The sequence below is a fragment of the Paramormyrops kingsleyae genome, unplaced genomic scaffold, assembly GCF_048594095.1.
Source record: "Paramormyrops kingsleyae isolate MSU_618 unplaced genomic scaffold, PKINGS_0.4 ups134, whole genome shotgun sequence".
NCBI lineage: Eukaryota > Metazoa > Chordata > Actinopteri > Osteoglossiformes > Mormyridae > Paramormyrops > Paramormyrops kingsleyae.
The window spans coordinates 19,092-42,848 of NW_027326072.1; the positions used below are offsets into that span (position 1 = coordinate 19,092).

The 23,757-nt window shown below is 49.0% G+C and overlaps 2 protein-coding genes across 2 annotated transcripts in view; one reads left to right on the forward strand and one right to left on the reverse strand.

Moving 5' to 3' along the window:
- Nucleotides 1-2,204: 2,204 nt before the first annotated feature.
- Nucleotides 2,205-11,159, forward strand: si:ch73-70k4.1 (FA core complex associated protein 20). The gene is made up of 4 exons (XM_023841427.2): nucleotides 2,205-2,522; nucleotides 3,010-3,142; nucleotides 3,638-4,131; nucleotides 8,867-11,159. Exons 1-4 carry the CDS (start codon nucleotides 2,374-2,376, stop codon nucleotides 8,937-8,939), a joined length of 849 nt encoding a protein of 282 aa, XP_023697195.1. The 5' UTR covers nucleotides 2,205-2,373; the 3' UTR covers nucleotides 8,940-11,159.
- Nucleotides 11,160-11,643: 484 nt separating this feature from the next.
- LOC111859097 (protein kinase C zeta type-like) overlaps nucleotides 11,644-23,757 on the reverse strand; it is a 46,533-nt gene continuing 34,419 nt past the window's right edge. The window contains exons 14-15 of the mRNA XM_072708562.1: nucleotides 16,901-17,016; nucleotides 11,644-13,261 (exon numbers count right to left, since the gene is read on the reverse strand). Coding sequence (XP_072564663.1) covers nucleotides 13,174-13,261; nucleotides 16,901-17,016 — 204 coding nt within the window. The 3' untranslated portion in view covers nucleotides 11,644-13,173. The remainder of the gene's footprint in view (nucleotides 13,262-16,900; nucleotides 17,017-23,757) is intronic.

Here is a 23,757-nt window from a genome sequence, read left to right on the forward strand (position 1 = left end):
AAACACACTACTTGGAAAGAATAATACTCACTGACAACAACAACAAGAGTTATATATATACATATATTAAAAAAAAACCCACAACCGTCAGAAGGATCAGCAGGAGATAGGTGGACGTACGCCTATGTTGTAATAACCCATTAATGTTGTTATAGTGAACATGTAAAAGTTACTTCTATTACTATAGAAACCATTCATTTCAAATAATTAAATCTTTCAGCAGATTTTACAGTATAAAAGCATAAATTACACCGTGACATTTTGATAGTTATACCTAATTGCAGTGTGTATATGAAAGCAGACATGGCAAAGCCTGAGACTGCAGTGCGATTCTTGCATTAATGAGGGAAATACCCTAATACCACAATCCGGGAACTGCATGCTTTCCATACTATTATCGTTTGCCTGCTGCTGAACCGCTGATTACCTTAAACAAGCATATACAGAGTAGTAAATTAACTGCTTATTTCCACACTTTGCTGGGTGATACTGGACGAGTTTCAGTCGGTCCAGCATTTCTGCTGTCAACCTCTGGCTTTGGGAGAAGCCAGCCGTCATAATTAGGGTATTTATCGAAGCACCAGAATCTTACATTTAGGTTTATGCATGGATGCACATAAACTTGAATCCAAATATTTGTATTTTCTTCATTTTATTTAGCAGACACTTAATATCCAAAGCGACACGCAGGGTCAGAATCTCTGGAGCAACTGGGGGCTGAGAGCATAGCCCAGTAGCTCGGCGGAGAAAGCAGGCCGCCGTTTTTGGGATTTGAACTGGTCACGCACAGCATCCTGACCCCCTGAGCCATACGCCTCCCCCAGACGGCCCTCAGGCTTCATCTAAAGTCTGATTCTCAAAAAATGGTCAAAATCAAGGCTTGAATGAAATGTTCATAGATCAACTCAGTCAAGTCAGTAGAAGGAAACGGGTGTCTTTATGCAGAGCAGACATAGGCAGTGACACTGCCAGTGCATACTTACCCTCCCTCCACTGGGAAACACCCTCCCTTCTCCTTCTTCTCTTGGCTGCTCCCCTTAGGAGTCGCCACAGTGGACCATCTGTTTCCATTTCTTCCTGTCCTCTGCATCTTCCTCTTTCAGACCAACCACCTGCATGTCCTCTCTCACCACATCCATAACCCTCCTCTTTCTCCTTCCTATTTTCCTCCCGCCTGGCAGCTCTATCCTCAGCATCCTTCTCCCAACACACCCAGTATCTCTCCTCTGTACATGTCCACACCAACACAATCTCGCCCCTCTGGCTTTATCTCCAAACCATCCAACCTGAGCTGCCTGTTGCTAATCCTGTCCGTCCTTGTCACTCCCAACGCAAATCGTAACATCTTTAACTCTGCCACTTCTAGCTCTGCACTTATCCTTTCTACACGAGGTCAGTACAAGACCTTCATGACACCTTGAAAAATCAAGTGCTAGATTATTATATTGTCATGTAGGGGCCAGGAAGACAGTATTATCTGTTGCCCATTAGGTAGTCGTACAGAGCTGACTGAGCTATTCACTGTCCAAGTTCTGGTTTCACCAACGAGATTTCAATCCATAACCACAATCACCTAGTCAAATGTCTACAATCCTGGAGAACGGCCTGTCTCTGAAATGCAAGATTAAAATGGACTATGTATTTATGAACATATCAATTGTTCACTATTGCTGTTTGTATATTGGATAAAATATGTATATTAATTAAATTGTAACTTAGAACACGGTGAATAGGTACAGTGTACCTAAATCAGTGCCGGTCGAAGCCCTTCTGGTATCCTAGGCAATCGCTACCGCAGCGCCCCTCGTCCGACGAATTCGGCGCCCACTCAGAAGATTACGTCACGTAATGGGTTGACCGGCACCTCAAGGTGAACTGGAATGGTTATCTTAAATTACTATTAGCCAAAAAAGGGGTCAAACTGGAACAATGATACATGCAGGGGCATAAACGTCTCAAGTAAATGAAGTTAAAGGCGAAGCGTCAGAATTCATTAAAATACTCAAGAATCTGTATTTACAAAATTACCGATACCACACAGCGCGGAACACTGCAGTACAGACGGCAGACAATTCCACTCTGCAACTATCCAATGAGCGCCTCGGGTTGCACAGTTATGGAGAATGGGCGGGTGCAACGCTAAACATTGTGCAATAGAAAGCGGTAAGAAGTTTGATTGACAACACCCAGCCAGCAACGCAATATATCGTCACCATATTCAAAAATGTCTGTTTAGGAAGGGAAGCATACATGCATGCGAATATAAAAATGCTACTATACTGTTTCGCATTGTCTCCGCCTAGTTAACTGAAGACGTGGGTATCTCATGTGTGTTTAGCTGGGATCGCGTTTGGAGAAACCTGAAGACTTGTCATGTCCGACAAGTGTCCCAAACTGAAGCTGAAGAGGAAGAAGTGTGCAGCTCAGGAGTGCAGCTTTGTGACAGAGCGCAAAGCCCCGCGGCAAAGCGCCTCCCAGGCCGGCCATGCCGGTGCCGCGGCGAGCACGATGCCTGCCGCACAGTAAGATCATCACGGGCTGCACGGTTATCCTTATACTGCAGGAAGCGGCGGATTAGGGTAGTTAGTGTTACACGGCTTATATATCGGATAGCCGGCTCCTTTTGCAGTGGGGTGCAAACAGATCGCGCTGGGCTAGAGCAGCCGTCTGACCCGATAAGGTCCGGGAATCCGGGCACATGAGATCGTTACGGCTGTGAAGCCAACGCAGTGTCACTTTGTGTCGCTCCGCTTCTTTCTTAACGGATGTTCATAACGTCAAAGAGTAAACAAAGAAACTGAATACATTTTAAAATGTATCCAGCTGGGACGAATTCCCTGCTTTAACGGCTGCTAACATTACATTAATCCGTTTGTTAACAGTGCCACCAATTTGTTTCGGGACATATTAATAATCAAAAACGATTTTTGGTTGGTATAACTGCAGGAACAATCCTGGGGGAGGGCCTATAATTTTTATGTTCACATAGAGAACTTCTCTCCCTTGTAGTGATGCATGGTGGGATAAGGCCGACCTCCCGGGGATGCAGCAGCTGTGGGCATCTGTCTTGAAGGCTGCTGTCCCGCAGCTGGGGCAGGACATCTGGAAAGCTGTGCCCGTCCTTCCTGCGGCTCCTCCGCCGGTGCGTCTGCGTTTCCAGCTTTTATTTCCCTCTGACGCAAGGTGGCCACTTTGGAAGGGAGCCCATCTGAGATAAGATGACATCGTTGGGAGGGCTTGAGGGGAGGGGAGGGGTGGGGTGGGGGGGGGGGTTGAGAGGCTGACAGCTCTGGGACACACACAGGAGATAACCTGATCACTTATACAGTTAGCTGATGCAAACTCGCATTTTAATAAATTATTCATTTCGGGGACTGCTTCGGCCGGAGAACATTATCTCTCGCGGCAGCGGGGAAGGTGGCGAACGTGGCACAGTCAGCAGGGGTGATGAAACGGCTGCTGCTGTGGGGCTACATTCCTCAGACCTGTCCTTCCTTCCCCTTTAAATGCATGTGCTGTTTCTGTCTGTTTTTTTTTTTTTAAACCAGGGGGTGGGGCGGGGGGGGGCGGCGGTGCTCCTGCTGTGAACTTTGTCGGCCTTTAAAAGAAGTAATTTTGTTTTTATTTTCTGCCGTAGAAGCCGTCAGACGGCGAGAGTGCTGGGGGCCGGTGGTGCTGCCCCCTCGCCGACGAGGTGCCTCCCTTCCCCCCGGCCGTTAATCCGCATGTCCGCCCCGTCACCAACACGGACATCTGCACGCCCAGCAGTCCTCTGCGCCCGGCTGATCCCGGGCCAGATCCGAGGAAAGACGGGAGCGCGCGGCGGGCCTGCGATCCTGCTGGCCGGCAGGTGCGAGGAGGAGAGATGGCGGGGGGCGGCGTCCGTCTGGACACGGCGATGGGGCGGCGGCCCCCGGCCTTACGGGAGACGGCGGCGGCCGTGGGCGGGAGCCCAGGGACCGCAGGGGCGGCCGCGGGCGAGAGATACTCGTGTGGCATGACTGAGAGCGGCCCGGAGACGATCCCTACGGGGCTGCGGAATGAGTCCGAGTGCCTGGGGGCTGATGGGAATCTGAGAGGGGCCGCCGGCTTGGCAAGCTGCCCCCTGTGCACCATGGCGTTCCCTGCCGGGTAAGGCTGCTCCGGAGAGATGGATCCGCTCTCATTCCGTCATTGCCAGCCTGATGCCTCTCTCTCTCTCTCTCTCTCTCTCACACACACACACAGTCCACATATTCATATCTTTGTGGGGACTCTCCATTCATTTCTATGGGAAAAACCGTAATCCCAACTATGACAACCGTAACCCCTACCCAGCCCTAACCTTAACCATAAGTAGCCAAATAAAATACTCATACACACACACACACACACACACACACACACACAGAAAGGACAGTGCTTTATTTCCTGTTCAAAACAATGAATCCTTTTGGAAACAGACCTTGTAGGCCTCATCATGGCTCAGTGCCATGACTCTCGCGCTCTTTCTGCGCCTGGTACGTTAATGGAGCATCGTTTATGTAGCGCCTTGCCTCCTTGCTCTCTTTGCACGGCCTGTAAGCGGCTACTTTCATATGACTAATACACAATTTAAATTCAGACATAAACAAGCTCGATTCGCTGACCCTGTAACACTATCCCATTAGCCTCTCTATCCAGGAGCTATTCAGGATACATTTACATGCGGGTTGCTCCTATTCCACAATGATTTACCTTAAATACCATAAACAAGGCCGGGGCAAGTTGCCGATGACGGCCAAGCAGCTGGGTGAATGAATGTCAGCGTGAAAATCAGTGGTGACTAAGCATTTTGGGGGATGGTTTCTGACAGAATGAAGTTAGCGGTGTTGCTTGGCTAGGCTCCCATGACGGTTCCTGGTGCTGGCACTGTTTCACACTCTCCCAGTTTTATTCAGCACCGAATACACGGCATGCACCATCCTCGTTCCCTATCGGTGAAATGATAAAATGGCTGATCAGAACCCACCTTACCTGTGGCGGGTGACACACTATGCGTTTGGCGAATTGCCTTTAGGCAGTGTATCTCAACCCAGTCCTCCAGAACCCACATTTCTGCTCCTTCCCAGCTCCCAGCCCACCTGTACCCGGTATGCGGTGGACCCAGAAGGACTGATTTGGGAAACATCGCCTTAAGGTTTATGTCAGTTTATTTAGCGCCGTTTACCGATACATACAGAAAAACCCACGTGGTCCCGGTTTTCACACATGAAATGCATTTAGATGAGGTCTGGGCAATTATTTTCTGAGGTGGGCCAAATCCAACAGGGGCCATGTCCCATGTCAGCTGTAATAGAGGGTGATATTTCTGGGCGGAGGCCTTCCTTCTACATGCCATATGGAGGTAGCTGTCTATTTGTGATTCTCCATGGCACTTGTCGATACATCAAATTTTACCATTTTTTTTAACGATTGTGTCGGCCAGTAAATAATATCTCTGTGGATCACATGTGGCCCAGGTCTAGTCAGGTAAATTACAGTCATGCGGACATCATAAAGTCTGTGGATTTAAGAACATCCTTCACTGCTGTCTCACAGATGGTTGTTCATGCTTACTGTGTGATCTTTCTCATGCTGCAGAATCATGAGGAATGTAGGAAGTATCTGACATTTTAGTCAGTCGCTTCAAGTGTGTAATTGCATTTGTTTGGCTCTGTTTGTTTATTTTTGTCTGACACGATGAACGATTGTGCTCCGTTGCTTGGACTGAATGCGGGTCTGCTTCGCGGTGCATCCACACAAATAAACAGCACAGAAGCTGGCGCAGAATTTGGTAGAATAAAATATTTATAAAGATCTGAGCAGTGGAGCAAAGGCGGGAGAAATTTTAAGGCCCTGCCCCCTTACAATAATGCTGTATGGTGATTGGCTCTACAGAACGCCATTCATGTTCTGTTCCAGTTCACGTCTTCAACACAGACATGACTGCAATGAAACAGGCTCAGATATTGGTCACAATTCTATGAATCACTTCAGGATATTTTATAATATTTTGGAGGATATTACATCCTTTTTGTTTTTTTTTGTTTTTTTGCTGTGGATTTAGTTTGTTTTGCTTGTTCAGTATTTTACATACTCTTCTTATATTTTACTTGCCTTTAACCTGGGGGAGAATTTTTCTGTTAAATGGTCTGTATGTACAGGACCAATGGTTTGTTAATGTACATATTTTAGGCCCTTGTAAAGTCTATGCAATTAATTCTGAGGTTTTCTTACTTGAGAACTTATTTTATGTGGCTAACTATTTTTACCAGGTAATCAACTACTGTACCTTAAACTTCCTGGCTAGCAGGCATTTAGTTTTTCTTTTTTTTCTGTTTGATCATCTTCCTAGCAATCACGGCCATTTAAAGCTGGATCTGCCGCTTTTGTGTGCAGTTCAATGCGTTTTGAAAGGCGTAATTAGCTTCACGGAGACGGCAGCCGGCACGTTCCAGCGCATAAACACCTTCCCCGCGAGAGCGCGTCTGCTCCGGCTGCGCCCGCCGTCGACGCGCTTTGTTCGCTGGCAGCGCGCTGCGATCTCGGCCGCCTCTCGCGCTCTTCAGCCGCCGCGCCCGCCAGCTGCAGATGTGCAGGATCCGATGCGCTTTAATGACGCAGGCAAGGCGGGAGGTACTCCGTTTATGTGGAGTGAGTTCCTGCGGTGGCTGGGCCATGTTTTCCAGTACCCGTTTCTGGGGTGTTGTATAAGACGACCAATGTGTTTCTTTTTTCCTTTTGGTTGCGGAAGGGGGGGGGGGGGGTGATTATATATCTTTTAAGTCATTCCCCCAATTTTTACATAAACATTTAGGAATGGAAACACTGATCAGAGTGTGACTTCTGAGCATGAATGACCGACGTGTCACTCAGGATCGTCGGTGCTAAATAACTAAATAATCACAGTGAGTGTTTCAGTTTAACATCCTGGGTTAGGGCACTGAGACGGTCATTAGGGCAGCGCTGACCTGATATGACCCCGTATACCATGTCAGCCCCAGAGTGGCGCTCCTGTGTCTCCTGTATCTCTACGGGAGAGTCACGTCAGCGATTTTAAGCAGCTGCCTGACGTAATTATCATTGAGTATCAGGTGAATCCATTCCTGCAGTAACAGGGTTATGGATGAGGCAAACTGTATTAAGACCTAGGTTGGTCGCCCCCTTCTGGGTGTTACCTCAGCTCATGGAAGTTATACTTGCATAAGTAATCTTAGGGCGGAAGGGAAAATGATTGGTTCAGACAGATAACCAATCAGATTGTAGAGGAGGTGGGTTAAAGCAATTAGAGGAGGCGGGACCAACCAATCCTCTAGTTGCTTGGACCCACCTCTACAATCTGATTTGTTATCTCTCTGAGCCAGTCATCTTTCCTTCTGCCTTCTGGCCTGAATCATTAGGAGTCTTGTGGATTTTCGCTGAAGGTGCTTAGATCTACCCTCTTCTGTGGGATCTGTTATAAAGGTAATGGAGAAGGTATGAAAACAAACGTCCAGCATGTGAACCGGAGCTGGTCGTACAGTCACTGTGAGGAGCCCAGAGGGCCGGGGTCCTCGCGCGGTAAGAGGCGCGGCCGGCGCAGCCCGAACAAGGCTGACTTTGTGGCGGCAGCACGGGGCTGTGAAGGCAGGCCGGGCAGCACGAGCAGAACCAGCCCGAGCCACACGCCTTGGCCAGGGAACACAGCACTGTGCAGCCCTCTGGCGCAGACACCCGTGGACAATGGGTCCCCTTGTTTCCCAGAAGGAAGCGGGAGATCACTAGTTCCACGGAATGGAGATTTGGGGATTTGGGCTGGGGGGGGGGGGGCGGGAAGAGTTACTTTACCGCTTCTGAAAGTGAAGAGTCCCCACATCCCACCCACCCCCCGTCAAACTCATCCAGCCATCTGGGTGCGGGCGGGCGTTCTTGGAAAGTACATTATTGAAAATCTGCTCTAATTTCATTCCCCCCACCACATCCCGTTCGCCTGTCCTGGAGCGGGCCTCCTGCCTGCGTTCTGCCCTTCGACTGAAGGGTTGGGCGAGACTTCGGCAAGATAAGCATGACGTGTGGGGGAGGTACTCAAGAGCCCAGGAACAGAGTGTGCACAGCTGCACCTGGTGGAATGCTGGCTGTAGGCATGTGGTGGCGCACACTACCCGGGATCGCCAGCAGGTGGCGTGGCAATCAAGGAGCCGTGTGGTTTAAGTCCTCCCTTCTGCTCTACCATTTCAGCAGTAGAATTATGCAAACATTCAGCAAGTTAAAGAATTTGTGCTTGTTTTCGAAGAGACTGATTTTACCATTTGCTCCACAAATCAACTGCAACCATTCGATTCTTGGGCGCCAACTAATATCACAAATCCATGTTTGGAGTCGTCTGATGCATGTGCATCTACACCAGGGGTCTCCAACTCCGGTCCTGGAGAGCTACTATCCAGTAGGTTTTCTATCCTACCCGGCTTCTGATGAGCCACACCTGTTCTCAGGTAAATACCAGGAGCAGGTGTGGCTCATCAGAAGCCAAGTGGGACAGAAAACCTACTGGACAGTAGCTCTCCAGGACCGGAGTTGGAGACCAATGATCTACACAGACCTTTTCCTTTTTGAGTAGGTTAAAAGGTGGTAGCCCTGCTTAACCATGATTGCCGACTACTGCTGTGTCATGCACTCCAGTGCAGAAATCATGGTCACTTTTTTTTTTAAATTGGAAATATACCTCTGAGATATACCACCATTATTAACGGTGCTAGGGGCACTGTTCTTCCACATGCACACGTTTACTATGATCACATGCGATCTGTGAATTATGTAATTCCTCCCCCCAAATAATACTGTGTCAGTCTGTATACAGCATTCACGACTGTGATGTGCTTTTCTCCAGGTTCAGCCAGATGGACTGTGACGGACACCTCGCCAAATGCCTCTCCGAGATGAATGAAGACGTCACATGGTGATCCAGTCTTTCGGTTGATTCATTCTCCCGTTCTGCTTTCTCTATGCCAATCTAAAGATTGCGTTTGCAAGTATTTCAGTTCATTGTGTCTTTACTGTATCACTGGCATTGTAGAGTGTGGAATATGTTGTTGTCAATGTCAAACATGGAGTCAGACAGCAAAGTTGTTCGGAAACTGAACATCTTACCAAGAAGATTCAATTACCAGGTTGGAGCCATGGAAGGTTATTTCAAACTGGATCACATCAGTAGACGTTCCACTATAAAATGGGTACTGAACTGGAAAATATTATCTGTACAATCTGCTCTTGAATGTCTGGTGGACAGCTAAATGCATCCAGATGAAAAAAACGTGAATCTATACATGCATGCCTTGAGTCTTCTTGGAGTGCGATTCTGTTTTCCCCGACGACTCATTTTTACCCATGAAGCCCTTTCCTGTCTGCACACCTCCTCAATTCTGCTTCTCCTGAGATTACGGATCTTCTTGGAGCACCATGCTATGTACTGAAAGCCTGTGCTATGTGGAAGCACTGACCTTCCAGAGAAGCAGGACCCTTCGTCAGGCCGGAGACTCAGGCCAGTGCAGCATGGATCCTGAACTCAGACGACAGATGGCCGTGTACTTTCCGCTTTGTGTTCCAAGCCCTTCTCTTGGTCTCTCTGGTGTGGTTGCCTCACAAAAAGTTCATCCAGTGCCTGTGGGTTCCTCCAAAATCGCCACAGTTGCATCATGTGGCAATGCGTCATGTGGCAATGTAGCTGCCGCTACATTGCCACATGATGCTAATAGGTGCAATCGCCAGATATCCTTGACTGTGATAAATGAGTAATTGAAAGAATGCAGGGAGATCCATGGACCCCTGAAGTATGTGGTAATACTTGCATGACCCAAAAGAGACCAAGCAGAACCAAACAAATGTCAGAAAGGAAAACCACAGTTATGGGGGTACTGGGAAGAACCTACTACTGGTTTAAACACGGCCGTTACCATTGGTTGTAAAAGTCTGAGAAGGCATTAAAGAACGCGTCATGTTCCATATTAACACAATTTTCAGTTTTAATTTCTAATGTGCAAGATGATTATCCTCTGTATTAGTTTATTTGTCTTTACAGTTAAAACTTTGCTTAACTAACTCAGAGGCAAGAAAAATACAACTCACACCCAAAAAAACAAATTAATTACAATGAACGTTTACCGATTTACAAGTGTTACCTAGGATGTTTAAGACTAATCTTGTAAGACCAAACGATGCCATGTCCGACACCCAGTGCTGTCCCGTTGAAGATTGATTTTTCTCTTTACATATTTATAAAACAAATGCTTCAAATATAAAATTTTTCCCTGTAGCACACTGAGAAAACATACTTTGCTTTGGACTTTAAACACAAAAAATGCAGAGAACCAGAGTTGCAGTATTTGGCAAAAACACGCATCTTCGCCACCTTAAAAACCACGTTCTCTTAAGTCAGGTGCCGATCCAAGATACTGGGGGTTTTCGCTTATTGCAGGGGTGGCTCCTTGGGGCCACAGAGGGCCTCGTATCTAGAGTGTGGATCTACGTGGCTCATGGACACTAAGAGGCTTCCTTCAGTCTGACAGGAGAACCCAGGATAGACTTCTGGTCACAGCTGTAAATATTTACACCGATGCCTCCAGCAGTGTCAAAGCTACAGTATCTGACTGTCTGCGAATGTGTCCACATGTTTGAAGCAGGTTCAATTATCTCAACGGCACATTCATACCAGTCATTAGCACATTAGCCATACAGAGCATTGTAAAAGAGATCTGTTTGACGAGCAAGTCAAACAATTCTTTAAAATGTATTACACTCTTGTTCATTATGTAATACCTATGACTGTGTCCTGAATGGTCTTTGTGTCAGACTTAATCTAAATCCTTACCATTTTATACATTACGTAACTTGCCCTTTATCTCCAAAGGACCTGTAAAGTATAAAGGTGTATCCTAAATTCAAAGGAACAACAGCAATCCAGTTTTAGAAGGTTTTCTCTCTGCCGTCAAGTACCACTGTAGAAAAGTTGTGTGATATCACAGTAGCCTGTTAAAAATGAGCTCCCAAAGTCACAGGGTTGCTTAAACAGGGAACCACCCGCATATGTATTACTGGTGATTAGCCCTGTATGCAGAGATCATGTGTTTTTGAAGGCATGTAATCAAAACGATTACAGCTTGGCCCTGTAATCTCTGCCAGCTGCACTATCTGGTGCGGTCGCCTTTGTCGCTCTCGAACGACCAAGCCCCATTGGCTAAATGAGTGGGGACGGATCTAATTAATCCTATTATAGTATTATCATATTAATATAGGGCAGATTTAATCAAATAATTTGCATTGAAGATTTTCTCCTTCGGGAAGGGGGGGGCAGGCTATGTAAACTCTAAACTTAACTTTAAATTGTAAGTTCATTTTGCAGATTTGTGGTATTCATGCTCCTTGTTCAGATGGAATGGGGGGGGGCAGGGTGTGGTTATGCATTACAGGACCTGGGTTCGGGTGCTGCGGTGACATGACCTGGTGGCTGCCTGTCCCGCATTTCGGGGAGGGGGGGGGGTTCTCAGTGCTCAGGGCATCGTGGGTGCTGGGGGGGGGGGTTCTCAGTGCTCAGGGCATTGGTGGGGGGGGGGGGGTTCTCAGTGCTCAGGGCATCGTGGGTGCTGGGGGGGGGGGGTTCTCAGTGCTCAGGGCATCGGGGGTGGTGGATGGGGTGGGGGTTCTCAGTGCTCAGGGCATCGGGGGTGGTGGATGGGGTGGGGGTTCTCAGTGCTCAGGGCATCGGGGGTGTGGAAGTGCTCTTTCTCCTGGAGTGATGTCAGAAGTTATACAGGAAGGAAAAAAATGGGGCCCCATTGCCTCAAAGTCATGCTGCTGTCAAACTGCAGTGGCGTAAGTGAATGAGAATCGCAAATCAGAACAGCAGTTATAAAACAAACAAGCAAACGCAAATGCAATGAGTCCCCCCAAGTCATCACAAATCAGACATGGTTATACAAAGGAGTTGGGCATTTACCAAACATAATGCATCAAATAATTTAGATACACCCCACAAAAACAACATAGCTACACATTTTTACATCACCATCCTCATCATCATCATCTTCATTATTACATCAACATCCGTGTCTAAAACACATCATAGTCCCAGTTCTCTATGGACGACACTTTTAGCAATACTTCTAAATGTAAAACGTCATGGGCCATAAATCACAGCTGTACTCTGATTGGCTGGCGAGATACTAGCGGTGTGTGATTTTAAACCAACGTAGATTCCAGTGGAGACGGGAAAACAGGGAAGACTCCTGACAATTGGCCCGTCATTCACACCACCAGGGCTCGAAAACAAACGCAGGGCTGTGTGGGGAGGGCAAACTGTTCTAAAAAGTAGCTACAATTTAACCCAGTGATTGTTTCAAGTGCAATCTGGAATACGGTGGAAAATATATACTGGATCATTGAGGCACTTCTTAAGAAATCATTTCATCTCCAGTTTCTCTTGGAAAAAATAACTTGCCAGTAAAATGCAACTCCTTTGTAGATGAATTTGCGATTAGCGGAGGAAAGAAATAAAAACATGCCGTTTCTTCATCAATAAAAGGCATCGATTTGTGTTTGCTACCTACAGAATAATACAAGTTTATTATATTTTTCCTTCATCGTTGTACATTCTTGTTTCAGAGGCCTGACCTCCTTCAAGATAACCAGTGTCTTTGAGAAATGAAATCGACAGGGGAAAAAAGTGCACAATAATTCAAGTTCTGGATCAGGACTGTCATATTTACCCAGGGATGACAGGTGTACTAGAAAATTCTTTGTGGATGCAGGCACAGGATAAGCAAGCTTTTTTTCCTCAGGTATAAAGCCAGTAGCGCTGCCCCCCCCCCCCCCCCCAACACAAGGATTAAAAATAAAAATGGAGAGTGGTTTGAGGAAGACTACCACTGACTGACCTTGGGGGGATTTTTTTTCATATAATTTTGTACATTTTCTTTCTGTTCTTGTCTGCTTTGCAGTTCACCCAGTTCCCCCAAGATAATGTTTGTTTCCATCGCAAAAAAAGAGTCTTGCACAGGGTTCCTTGACCTGGCATGCAAGAGAGAAGCTGCGTACACTGCTGCCCCCCCCCCCACCCCCACCCCACTTCCAGAAGTCAGTGTGATGTTTTTGTTTCCTTCCCTTCCAGGACGATCACAGGTGTGCAGACTGTCTGTTTTTCCTTCATACCGACTCCTCCGTCGTCAGCAACATGGGATTAATGTATTCGAATCCTTCGAATTCGGACTGGTCTATTCTCTTAATGACGTCCCTGTGGGGGGGGGGGAATAAGGTGGGGGCGGGGTCATTCACAAACTCTTTATATAACATGACTACAAAAATATCAGAAATACATATTTACTTACTCTGGGTGTGTTTAAAAAGAGTAATTTTTACTATTTTAAAATATAAATAGGTAAGATGAGGTAGTTGCATATGTGGGTATTTTGGGATTCAGTGTTATAAACATCAGTGAATACGGTACTTAGGATCTATTTATCTCTGTATGCATTCACATGGGAAGAAAGAAAATTCTGCCCTATCTGTCGACTCTCACTGTGGGTAATCATCTGTAAATTAAGCTAAGTCCACTTGAAGTGGCTGTCGCGGTGAATGTACTGGTGCCACTCTTCCAAGAACACCAGGCCGGGCTTTCATCACCCACGGTACAGATGGCTGCTCGGCCCGCTCCACGACGTGGGCCGGGGGGGCTGTGTCACCGGAACGTGGGATATGCGCGGACTCACGTCACTCTGCCTGGAACCGCTGGACGGGCAGCGCATCAGCGCCGCGGCCACACACACGTAGACCCACGCGCACACACACCCCCTTCGGCTGCCGCCCACCGGCTCGCCCTGCCAAACAATGCAGGAGACGGCGTTTCCATAATTACCGCCGTCAGGAGCGTGTGCGTGAAACGTGCCTGTCACAGCCGCTCGACGCGCAGCGCGAGTGACAACAAAAGGTATGGGAGGAGGAACCCCCCACCCCCCCATACGGACGGCCGAATGCGAGCTTCGCAAAGCGAGGTAATCAGGCCGTTACGAGGGAGGGAAACAACAAACACGGCACCCCAGTGCAGTGCGACGCGGGGACTGGGGGGGGGGGGGGGGAACGCCAAGCTTTGGGATGTGACCAAAACAAACACAGCTCTCTGTTGCACAAATGTTTTTTTCCCCCCCATGTTAAAAGTGTTAGCAGATGCAGAGGGTTCTGTTGAGGGAGGGGGGTGAGGTTCTGGCGTGCTGGGTGTGGCGAGGCCGGGGGATGGCGGAGGGCAGCACACAGAGTCTCCTCGCATCCTGGGGGGGCGCCTGGGTTCACCGACAGGCATAAGGTGAGCTGGCAGAGGGCCCTCTACCCCCCCCGCCTCGTTTATCCACTGGAAAGAGCAGCCCAGTGCCTCGCAGTGTGGGGCTGCTGGCACCGGGTTCCCCCCCAAAACCCCCCTCGTGAGCCCCCCCTTGCGTTCTGGCAGGTTCCCCCCTCCTCTCATCATCCTGGCGTGACTCGCGGTGGGAGGAGCTGCCGGTGGCTTTGACATTGCACCTGTGTGGGCATCGGCGGGCTCGGCCTCTGGGATGTTAGCACGATAGCGGGACAGCTGTGCCTCATGCACCCCCCGAGCCGGGCGCCCCGCACTTTCCTGGCCCCGGACATTGGAGCTCGCCGTCACGGACCTATGAGGTCACGTCTGTGCCAGGAAAACACTTCATCTCCTTCTACCTATAACCTTGCAGGCACGGCATACGGAGGACAACTAAATCTTTAATAAGCCAGGGCCCCCCCTCCATCTTTTTACCCCCTTTCTTTCTTCCTCCGCCAAATCTGTCAAACAAAAGCGGGTTTACATCACCCCCCTGCCCGCCCCCCCCCCCGTTCTTCAGAAGTGTAGGACGACAACCTTTTCCAGAGCAAGGAGCTGCTTTGAAGTGTTTGGCTGCCACATCTTTTGAAGCCAGTTCGAAATCTCCCATCCAACTTCAAACCCACCATGCCGTTGGGTGGGGTGCGGGGGGGGGAGATGGGGTGCGGGGGTTGCAGTAAATTGCCGTTTGACACTGCGTGGTCTCGTAACAGAACACGCCTAAAGACTCGGGCTTCCGAGAAGATGGGCGACGGCATTCCTGTCAGTATCATTGTCGGTGGTATTTCTGGAATTAACTAGGTTGCCAAGGTCAGATTAAAAAGAAAAACACTCATTAATTGTCAGTATTACATTCCAAAAGACTCCTAACCTTCATATATTTGAATGCCCCCCCCCCACCAAGCCTGAGTAATATATGTGGGCCACTGTGACTGCGCTGACAGACAGTCCCCCAGCAGACAGTCTCTGCCTCGTCCCCGTGCTCCTCTCCTAATGCCAGCGTGTAAATCTCGGCCGGTTTGAAGTCATTCGGACTCCAGTTACAGCCAGACCTGAAAGGGCAGCGCCATCTGTGTAGCCCCTGCCAAACCTATTAGCTTATTCTTTCCAAGTTCATTTAGAACATGCGATCTCACAAAATTTGCTAGCGTGAGATCCCCGGGAGAGAAAAATGCGTCCACATTGATCAAGGATGGAATAATGGCCCGGACTGAATAACCAAGTCACTGAAAGGATCGAAGCAAACCTGCTTCTGTGTGCGTGTGTGTGTTTTTTTTTTTTATGCAGCTCTTTTGTGCGGCAAAACTTAAAAGACCAGCTGCAAAAACTCTCTAAATAAAGTGAGGAATATTCGATGAAAGCCTCAGGGGGTTGATGAAAGGAAAGGGGCCACAAACAGACCCCGAATTCAGCTGGGGGAAGCGGCGCGTCCATCTTCATTTTCCACACACTCCATTACCGAGCGACGGACGCGCGGGTACAGTAGGCTTGCCCAGCTCCAAAGGGTATTCTGCATTTTCAATGGCCTGTCGAGATGTCTGAGGAACGGATCAGAATAGGGCTCAGAAGGGAATGAATTTAGCGGCTCAATGGGCCCAGGACCACCCAGACTGTACATGTTTGGGGCCCCGTCTCCCTCCGGCAGAAATACGACTTCCTCGTGTTAAAACGGGACCCGCCATTTCACCCGGTAAAAGAGGCAGTATTTTCTCCACGTGGTCGCACGCTGTCCTCAGCACAATGCCGGGCCCGTATCCACAGAAGTTTACTCAGTATAAATACATGTCAGCGACATTCAAGTCTTTGTGCGTCACTGAAAGAGCACCACTGAGGTTTATACGTGTGGGATGTAGCGGCAGGCGTTAGGAACGCCGAAGGAGGCCGTCCTCGATGTGGAAAAGCGGTCTGGGATTTCACTGACGGATGATTCATCGACGTGACTTTGTGCCGGAGCTCGAGAGAGGGGGCCGCCTGGCGAGGCGGCCTGAAAAAAACCACACGCATCTGGCACACGGCGCCGTACATGACAGAGTGCGTTACATATGGCATAATGCGTTATACCACAGAGTATCACCCGGTAACTGGGTTCCATGTTGTCACCGGTGCCGTAGCCTGCATAGAAATTAAGTAACAAGACAGGAAATCCCTCTCTGTGTATTGGAGGGGTAGGGTGTGCCTGTGTTCTGGAAAATAAGGCCTGGGTATGGTTAGGGTGCTCATCCAGCCAAACGACATTTCAGTAACGAGGTACATACTGCATTTAAACAGCAACAATTGGCCTGCAAAGGCTTTAGGGAATATTGACCTATTGGATGTGACACCCAGGGAAAATAGGGGAAAATCTTGCACGCTGTGTTATTGTTTGGTAGGATCGTGGATTTATTTTGTACCTGCCTGGCTAAACAATGGGGATTTAGACACACGGCGAGATGCACTCCGCCGGGATCGCGACTAACGGGTGTTTCGATGACGGCCATGGATTAGTTACGAGGGCGATGCAGTCATCACCGCAGACTGGTGAGGGAGGCATCGGCAAACACTTACTCATCGTCAGGAGTTAGCTGCACAGGCTCGTTGGTAAACTGAGTGTCGAAGTTATCTAGGCCGTAGTCGTCCGTGATCTGCGGCTTGAAGGGAGGGGTCACCTGTTTCTTCTCCAGCTGAGATGGGGGGAGGTGCGGGGGAGAGAAAATGAAGCATCTTTAAACAAGCATGACAGGAAGGACGCAACGGACGCTTTTGTCCGAGCTGAGGAGCGTGACGTTCCATCGCACACGTTTCTACATTCGAACAGCTGGATTGTTCACGAAATGATATATCGTCATTCGCTCTCTCCTTTCATGGCCGCCGCATTGTGTTGGCTGAAATTCCTGCTCACTATTAATAAGGCAAAGCACCATGCCTTTGTGCATGTACAAAGCCAAACCGAGGCGGCAGGACTGCATGCTAATTTTGTCATTAATATTGCCTCTCCTGCTGTCCTTCATTCAAAATCCAAAAATTAATTACAGCCACCTGTTACAGAACGCGATTAAGCCACGATTCTTCCTGGACCCATCGAGTCAGAGGGAGATCATCGGCGGCAAACAAAATGAACAGCGCTGGGCTTGTTTTTGTGTGCATGTGTGTGTTTGTGCATCTGTGTGCATTTTACAGGTTCGTTTTAACATCAACACTGACTCACGGCTGCTCAAACCCAAATCAGAAACCCAGAATTCAGAGGTGACAGAATGCAGCTGGCACTTCGGCCAAACGGTGAGCTAATTTCAATGCATTTCTGTATAATTTCCTGTGTCATACAAAGAAAGTAAAAAAAAAAGAAATGGATGGAAAAGTTAAGTGCGGCAGGAGGAACAGTGTGGAGAACGAGTCAAACAAACAGAAAAACAGGCTGTTTAAAGCGAGAAAGGCAGCTTGTAGCCTAGGAAGCCGTACAGACGGAGAGGGGAGTAGAGGAGGTGCTGCAGGGACTTTCATTACTGATTCAGAGGAGGCCCGGGAGCCAGGAGCCGCGTGGGGTTTGTACCGCGCGCTCTCACACGATTTCCCTTTGCTGTTCAAGATCTTAAGGGTCCTGGCGGGTAACTGCAAAGTCCCGGCAGCACATAAAGACTCACAGAAGCAGACAGACTGGTTTATTAACCTCAGCCAGCAGAAGCGGCTGCACCACACTTATCTGTGTTCTGCTGTGATCCCCCACCCCCCGCTTGTTAAAGGAACGAATGGCAAGTGTCTTAGGAGTGAAAAGAGAGCTTCCATGCATTCTTGTTTGCCAATCTGAAGGTCACATGGTCACATGTCAACATACTACTTAAAGAATGAAAATTCATGTGGCTTCTAGTTTTATATGCGTAATATATATTATTATTCTGGTGATAGATGCTAGAGCAGGGGTGTCAAACTACAGTCCTGGGGGGCCGGAGCCCTGTGTAGCTTAGTTCTTTCCCTGTTCCACCATAAATGATTCAGCTCAAGAGCGACGTGGTAATTAGCACAAGCAGTTGAATCAGGTGTGTTAAATGAGGGGAAACCCAAAAATGTGCAGGGGCTCCGGCCCCCCAGGACTGGAGTTGGACACCCTATTTATCCTTTTAAGATATTCTTTATTGATCCTAGAGGGAGAGTCTTTTGCATACAGCAGCACATTATATTATGTGGAGAGACGCAAAGACATACATTTTCTGCATATTGCAAACAAACACTTGTATATTACAACAACCCTTGAGAGGATACACAGGGGGATTAGTGGATATAATAAGCTTATTGCATATTAAACCTGATAACATGGTGACCTGACATTAAAAGCTGCTACAAACGTGAGCCTTAGCTGTTTTAAATGCATTAGCCGTCTAATGCACGGATTCCGTCGGGCATGAGCACAGCATTCTGGGTAATCCTAATCGAGTATCTCCTGTCTGAATGCGTCTTGCACACCTGTGCGCGGCTCTCGCAGAGGAAGGAGAGCTGCGTCCTGTGGCTGCGGCGAGTTAAGTGTCTCCAGTGATCAGGTGCCACGCGTGATCATTTTCTCCCCATGCTCATTTTCTGCGGTGGAGCTGAAATTAGCGCATAATCGTCTTCATAAACACCCAGGTGGGGCTGGGGGGGGGGGGGGCTTTAGCAACCGTCTGGGAAGAAGGCCACTTCAGACATCTCCAGACTGCTAATTCGCTTCCTCCGCGCGACGCGGCGTGCCGTGATGAACGCGCACGCACAACCTTCGCGTCCCGCGTTGGAGCGCCGGGAGCTTCCTGCCACGTTCCAGATGTCGCTGGGGATGTTAATCTCTGTGTCCGTGTGCCGCCGTGGCGCTGGGGATTTTTAGCACTTTGCTAAATGCTCTCGGTGTCCATGTTTGGCCGCGACGGGCCCTTTCACTCTCACGTCTCTCAAATTCGTGTTCCCCACTGTTACAAACGGCCGCATGTTGATTGCCGTGAATTTCAGTAACACTGGGGGGCTGCATCTGGTGATATTTTATTCCTTCCTGAACTGCTAGATGAAACAATATTGTCATAACTGATATACTATTTTAACATGAGCTTGTAGCTCAATTGCACTTATTAATGGGGCTAATGGTTGTGGTTACTGAGTGCAGTGGAGAGAAATGGTTCGTGATGCCGATGTGACACCTGCATGAGGAACCTGAGCTGTCTAGCAGCACATCTGCATCCTTTCTGGGCTTATTCCTTGCTGAGGCACGAATGCCTGAGGGGGGGGGGGGGGCGGAGTGAACGAGTCGCAGTGGGGGGGGGGGTAGTGTTGTGAAGGGAAGGAGCTGAAAGCGGCAGAAGATGATTATAAATCACCCCCACGGTGACCGACAGGCACCTGCCTCTCCAGGGTGGCCAAGCCCTGGGAAGTGGGGGGGGGGGGGGTGACACGGGGAGGGCATGACGGCACCTGCCTACCCGGCTGGAGACCCAATTAGGGCTCCGGGCTGCATCAGCCGAGAAGGTGAGTGTCGCCCCCCCCCCCAGGGGACAGAGAGTCACTGAGCAGCTCAGGACCAGGGGCAGATTGCATCCCTGTGAACAGCATCCAGGCCGGCCGGCCCTCACGTGTCCATCACTGCTCTTATTTCATTGCTCGGCCCACATTCATGCTTGGAGGGGCTTATGGTGATACCCGATAGTAACCAGGAGCACTATGACCCTACTCTCTGGACCCTGGGTTCTGCTGTGCTCAAGCTGTGGGCTGCTTCAAGCCACCTTCTCCTGAGATCCTCGACCTATTAAAATGTGCCGTTGAAACAAAATTTGCTGGCCTCAGCTTGGCCTGAGATGAACCACTTTAATTGGGGGGGGGCAGCACACTTTAGACCCTTTCTCACACTAGCTGGTCACACTTGTACTGGTTTTACTGTCACACCTTTAGAGAGCATCCCGATGCGGTAAAAGCCAGCTATTCTTACCAACAGCATCCTAACATTTTCTTCGTACACTGTGTCACATATTTGGTTGCCAAGGGGATTCACACTGAAGCTTCCAGAAGCAACATGTTTGAAGGTTCTGCTTTCAGACACCAGCGAGCTTCAGGCTGAGCTCCATCTCTCTGCCGGTCAGCCACCATCCGCCATCAGCTGCCATTAAGTACTAGAAAAACCAGTACTGGTTTGTCTTAATAACGGTGCACTGTGCTGGAAACGGCCGGGTGAGAGACTCGGGGGGGTATTTGTGAAGTAAGATGTGAGTAAACACTGGTACTGCCTGCGACGTCACACCATCAAAGGCCCCGGGAAGGAAGAGGGAGGAAGCTGACCTATGACTCACCCACCATGGGAACCTCACCCAGCATGGTTAGAAAGGGCGCTGGTAGCATAGCGACCCCCCCTGTCTGAGCAGGGGGTAGGAGATGAGAGCCCGGGTCACGTCACGCCCGCCTCGAATCGTGACCTGTGTCGGCTTGCGGACCTCAGGTCTCCTGCTCTCATGGTTCTTCCTGCTCTGATAATACAAACCGGCCCAAGGATCCCGGGAAATCAGCTGCCTTGGGATGCATCACAACTGATCAGTTTGATTATAGCATTATATCATTTTTCCACTGCGTTAACAGATACTGCTGCTTCCGGATCTCATGCTAAGTGCTTCGGGAAGACCACGGTGGAAAGGTATGAAAAAAAAAACAATTAGATTTAATTGAAGAAAAGCGCCTCTTTGTAGAAACAACATCCAGGTGCTTTTTAGTTTTAAGGGAACCTTAAATAAAGGTGACATCTGAAGTAAAACAGATTATTCTCTCCTCCTGGTTCCCTTGTATCAGGCGAGGCTGAAATTACTCCAGTCAGGTGACTTCTAAATGCGGCCGCCCACTAAGGCTCGAAGGGGACGTAACGTGGAGACGAATGACACGCCAACGCATTAGCGGCGAGTCCCTCTCTCGGGGGAAACACGATTAATATTCACTCCGCTGAGCGGCAGCGGTCGGCGCGCAGAGCCAGACTCTCGGCGAGCGGCGGGGCGGATCTTACGGAGCTACCCCTGCGCCACAGCATGCTAACGAGAGCCATCATCAGTGTGAGAGGCCTTAAATATGAAAGTGACTCGGTTCGAGGTGTCTGCGTTAGCGTGTCAGGGGCCTCATTGCCATTCTGAATAACGACCTTTCATCTTTACGTGATTCATGTCAGTTATTTTTAATAAATATTCAATTGTGACTCGCTAGTCTTAAGCTATGATTTATTTATCGGTAGTCCTGTTAGCTATGCGCCACAAATATGGTTTGAGCGAATTGTTTTCCGAACAATTAAAAGCTTCTCTTTTTTCGTCCCAGCTTGCACCCCCCTCCCCACCCCATTCTTCTCCTTCCTTTTTCACAGAGCTGTCTACAGAGCACCCCAGGTAGGCTAATGGACCAGAACCGAATTACGGGCCACAGCCGCATGTCGGAGGCGAGGGAGTGTGACGGTGACAGTGTCAGTGCAGCCTCGGCGCACTTGCCCCCCCCGTCCCCAGCGTCCCATCCTCACCGGTTAACCACCCCCTCCCCAGCCAGAGAAGGTGAGCCTGACACAGGTGATGCCAGCACTAATGCACCTAGCGCCCCCTACTGGCCGCCTTCAGGAGCAGCAGACTTACCAGATTTACCATAAAGTATGTACATTCCTACGCTCCCTTCACTTATGTAAATGTGCGGGGATCCATCAGCACTGACATGATGAAGACATTGTTTCAAACGATGAAGCATGAGCCGATGATTTAAAATACGTATCCAAATTCCTTATTGACTGGCGCTTTTTATCTTGCATAATTTAACCTTTCCCATCGATGTGAAGGATGGAGGGGGGAGAGGGGGCGAGGTCTGGAAAAAGGAATCCGAGGGGGGGTGGCAAATAAGAAAATGTCTACTTTGCCATTCAAGTGTGGGTTTTTAATGTGTAGGCAAACCAGTGATGTTCTGCACCCTAATTAGTGCGATACCTGACTGGGGCTCAAACCCACATCACTGCAACCAGCACAATTAAAGGAGACAAGGACCAGCTCACTAAAGAGTTCTATGTTCAGCTCAAGGAACCAATTGTGGACGTGCCTATGACATCACTGTCAGGCCACTGCAATATGCAACGATATGCTAACATGCTAAGCCTGTACTTGCTTCAGACACCTGCCTAGTGGCCTGCTTCTTGCTGCCCAGATGACTTGGCAGTAGGTCCACATCAAGCCTGTGTGCTTCAGGTGCGAGGGGGGGAGCCAGCGCCCCCTACAGGCAGGCTTTTTGGTGCGTGGAATGCTGGGAAATGGGAACACAGAAGCCAGGACTGCACTAACAACATGTGGCACATTCAGATACTCAAGTTAATTCTGCCCATTTCAACTGCGGTCAACAGTCATGCGGCAGACGTGAGCAGACCTGGCTGGTGAAACAGCCTCTGACATGAGATCATTTCCTACGCCGATGTCGGCCGACACTCTGGGGCTCCGTCATGTCAGGGAGGCGCTCGCTCGACACACGGCAGCGGCGTGCATTCGGTCCGACAGCCCTAGGGGCCACGGGGGCTGCAAATCACAAGCTTCCAGATTTTGCTGAGACTGTACTGCTGGACTAATCTAACCCGCAACACCCAGTACACAACACAGCACAGGCCTGTACGTATCAGGAGATCTTCCTAGATAATACAGGAAGAATATGTTTGCAGAAAACCTGTATGAATATTGTGTTTCTGTCAGACCATTGTAAGTTTATTCTATTAAAATTAATTGCCATCAATGTCAAATCTCTATTGACGACATAATTACTCATTATCAACAGAGTTAGCAGAAACAATAACATACTAAAGAGAGTTTACAATGTAGCCGATCTTCATTACATTTTTTTTGAATACCATTACCTTAAGTTTGGGGGCCTTCCCAGAAAGTGTTCCTACAAATTTGCAAACCTTAGCGCTAGCTGAACTACATCATTACTCAACAGGTCAAAAATGAATCTAATCAAGCGAGTCGATGGCCTCGATGATGACAGGGCTTCATCCAAAGTCGTGCTGTAAAGTGACCGTTGCTTACGGGTGTTGCGATGATGTTGGGGGCGCATTGAGACCCGTCCTAAAGATGGACTCGGCATCTTTCATCCATACACCCACAAACAAGGTCTCAGAGTATCACTCCGTTCTCCTGCTGATGTCATCAGTGCTCCTCCTGCACACCGAATCAGGACCCCCCCGCAGCCAGTCTGTCGTATCAATACACCCAACTACAGAAAGGCATGTTTTATAAATACATCAGCCATGCCCCGTGGATTGGCCATCTCCTCACGCATATAGCCCCTCATCCTCTATCGCGGCATCCGAGGCATTAACCTCCTCATCCTGTCAGGAGCCCCCGTACTCCTCCAAATGTTTAATTCATTAATAGCTCGTTACAGGCAGACGGAGTAAAACCCAGTCAGCTGCGGGCTCCGACTGCCGG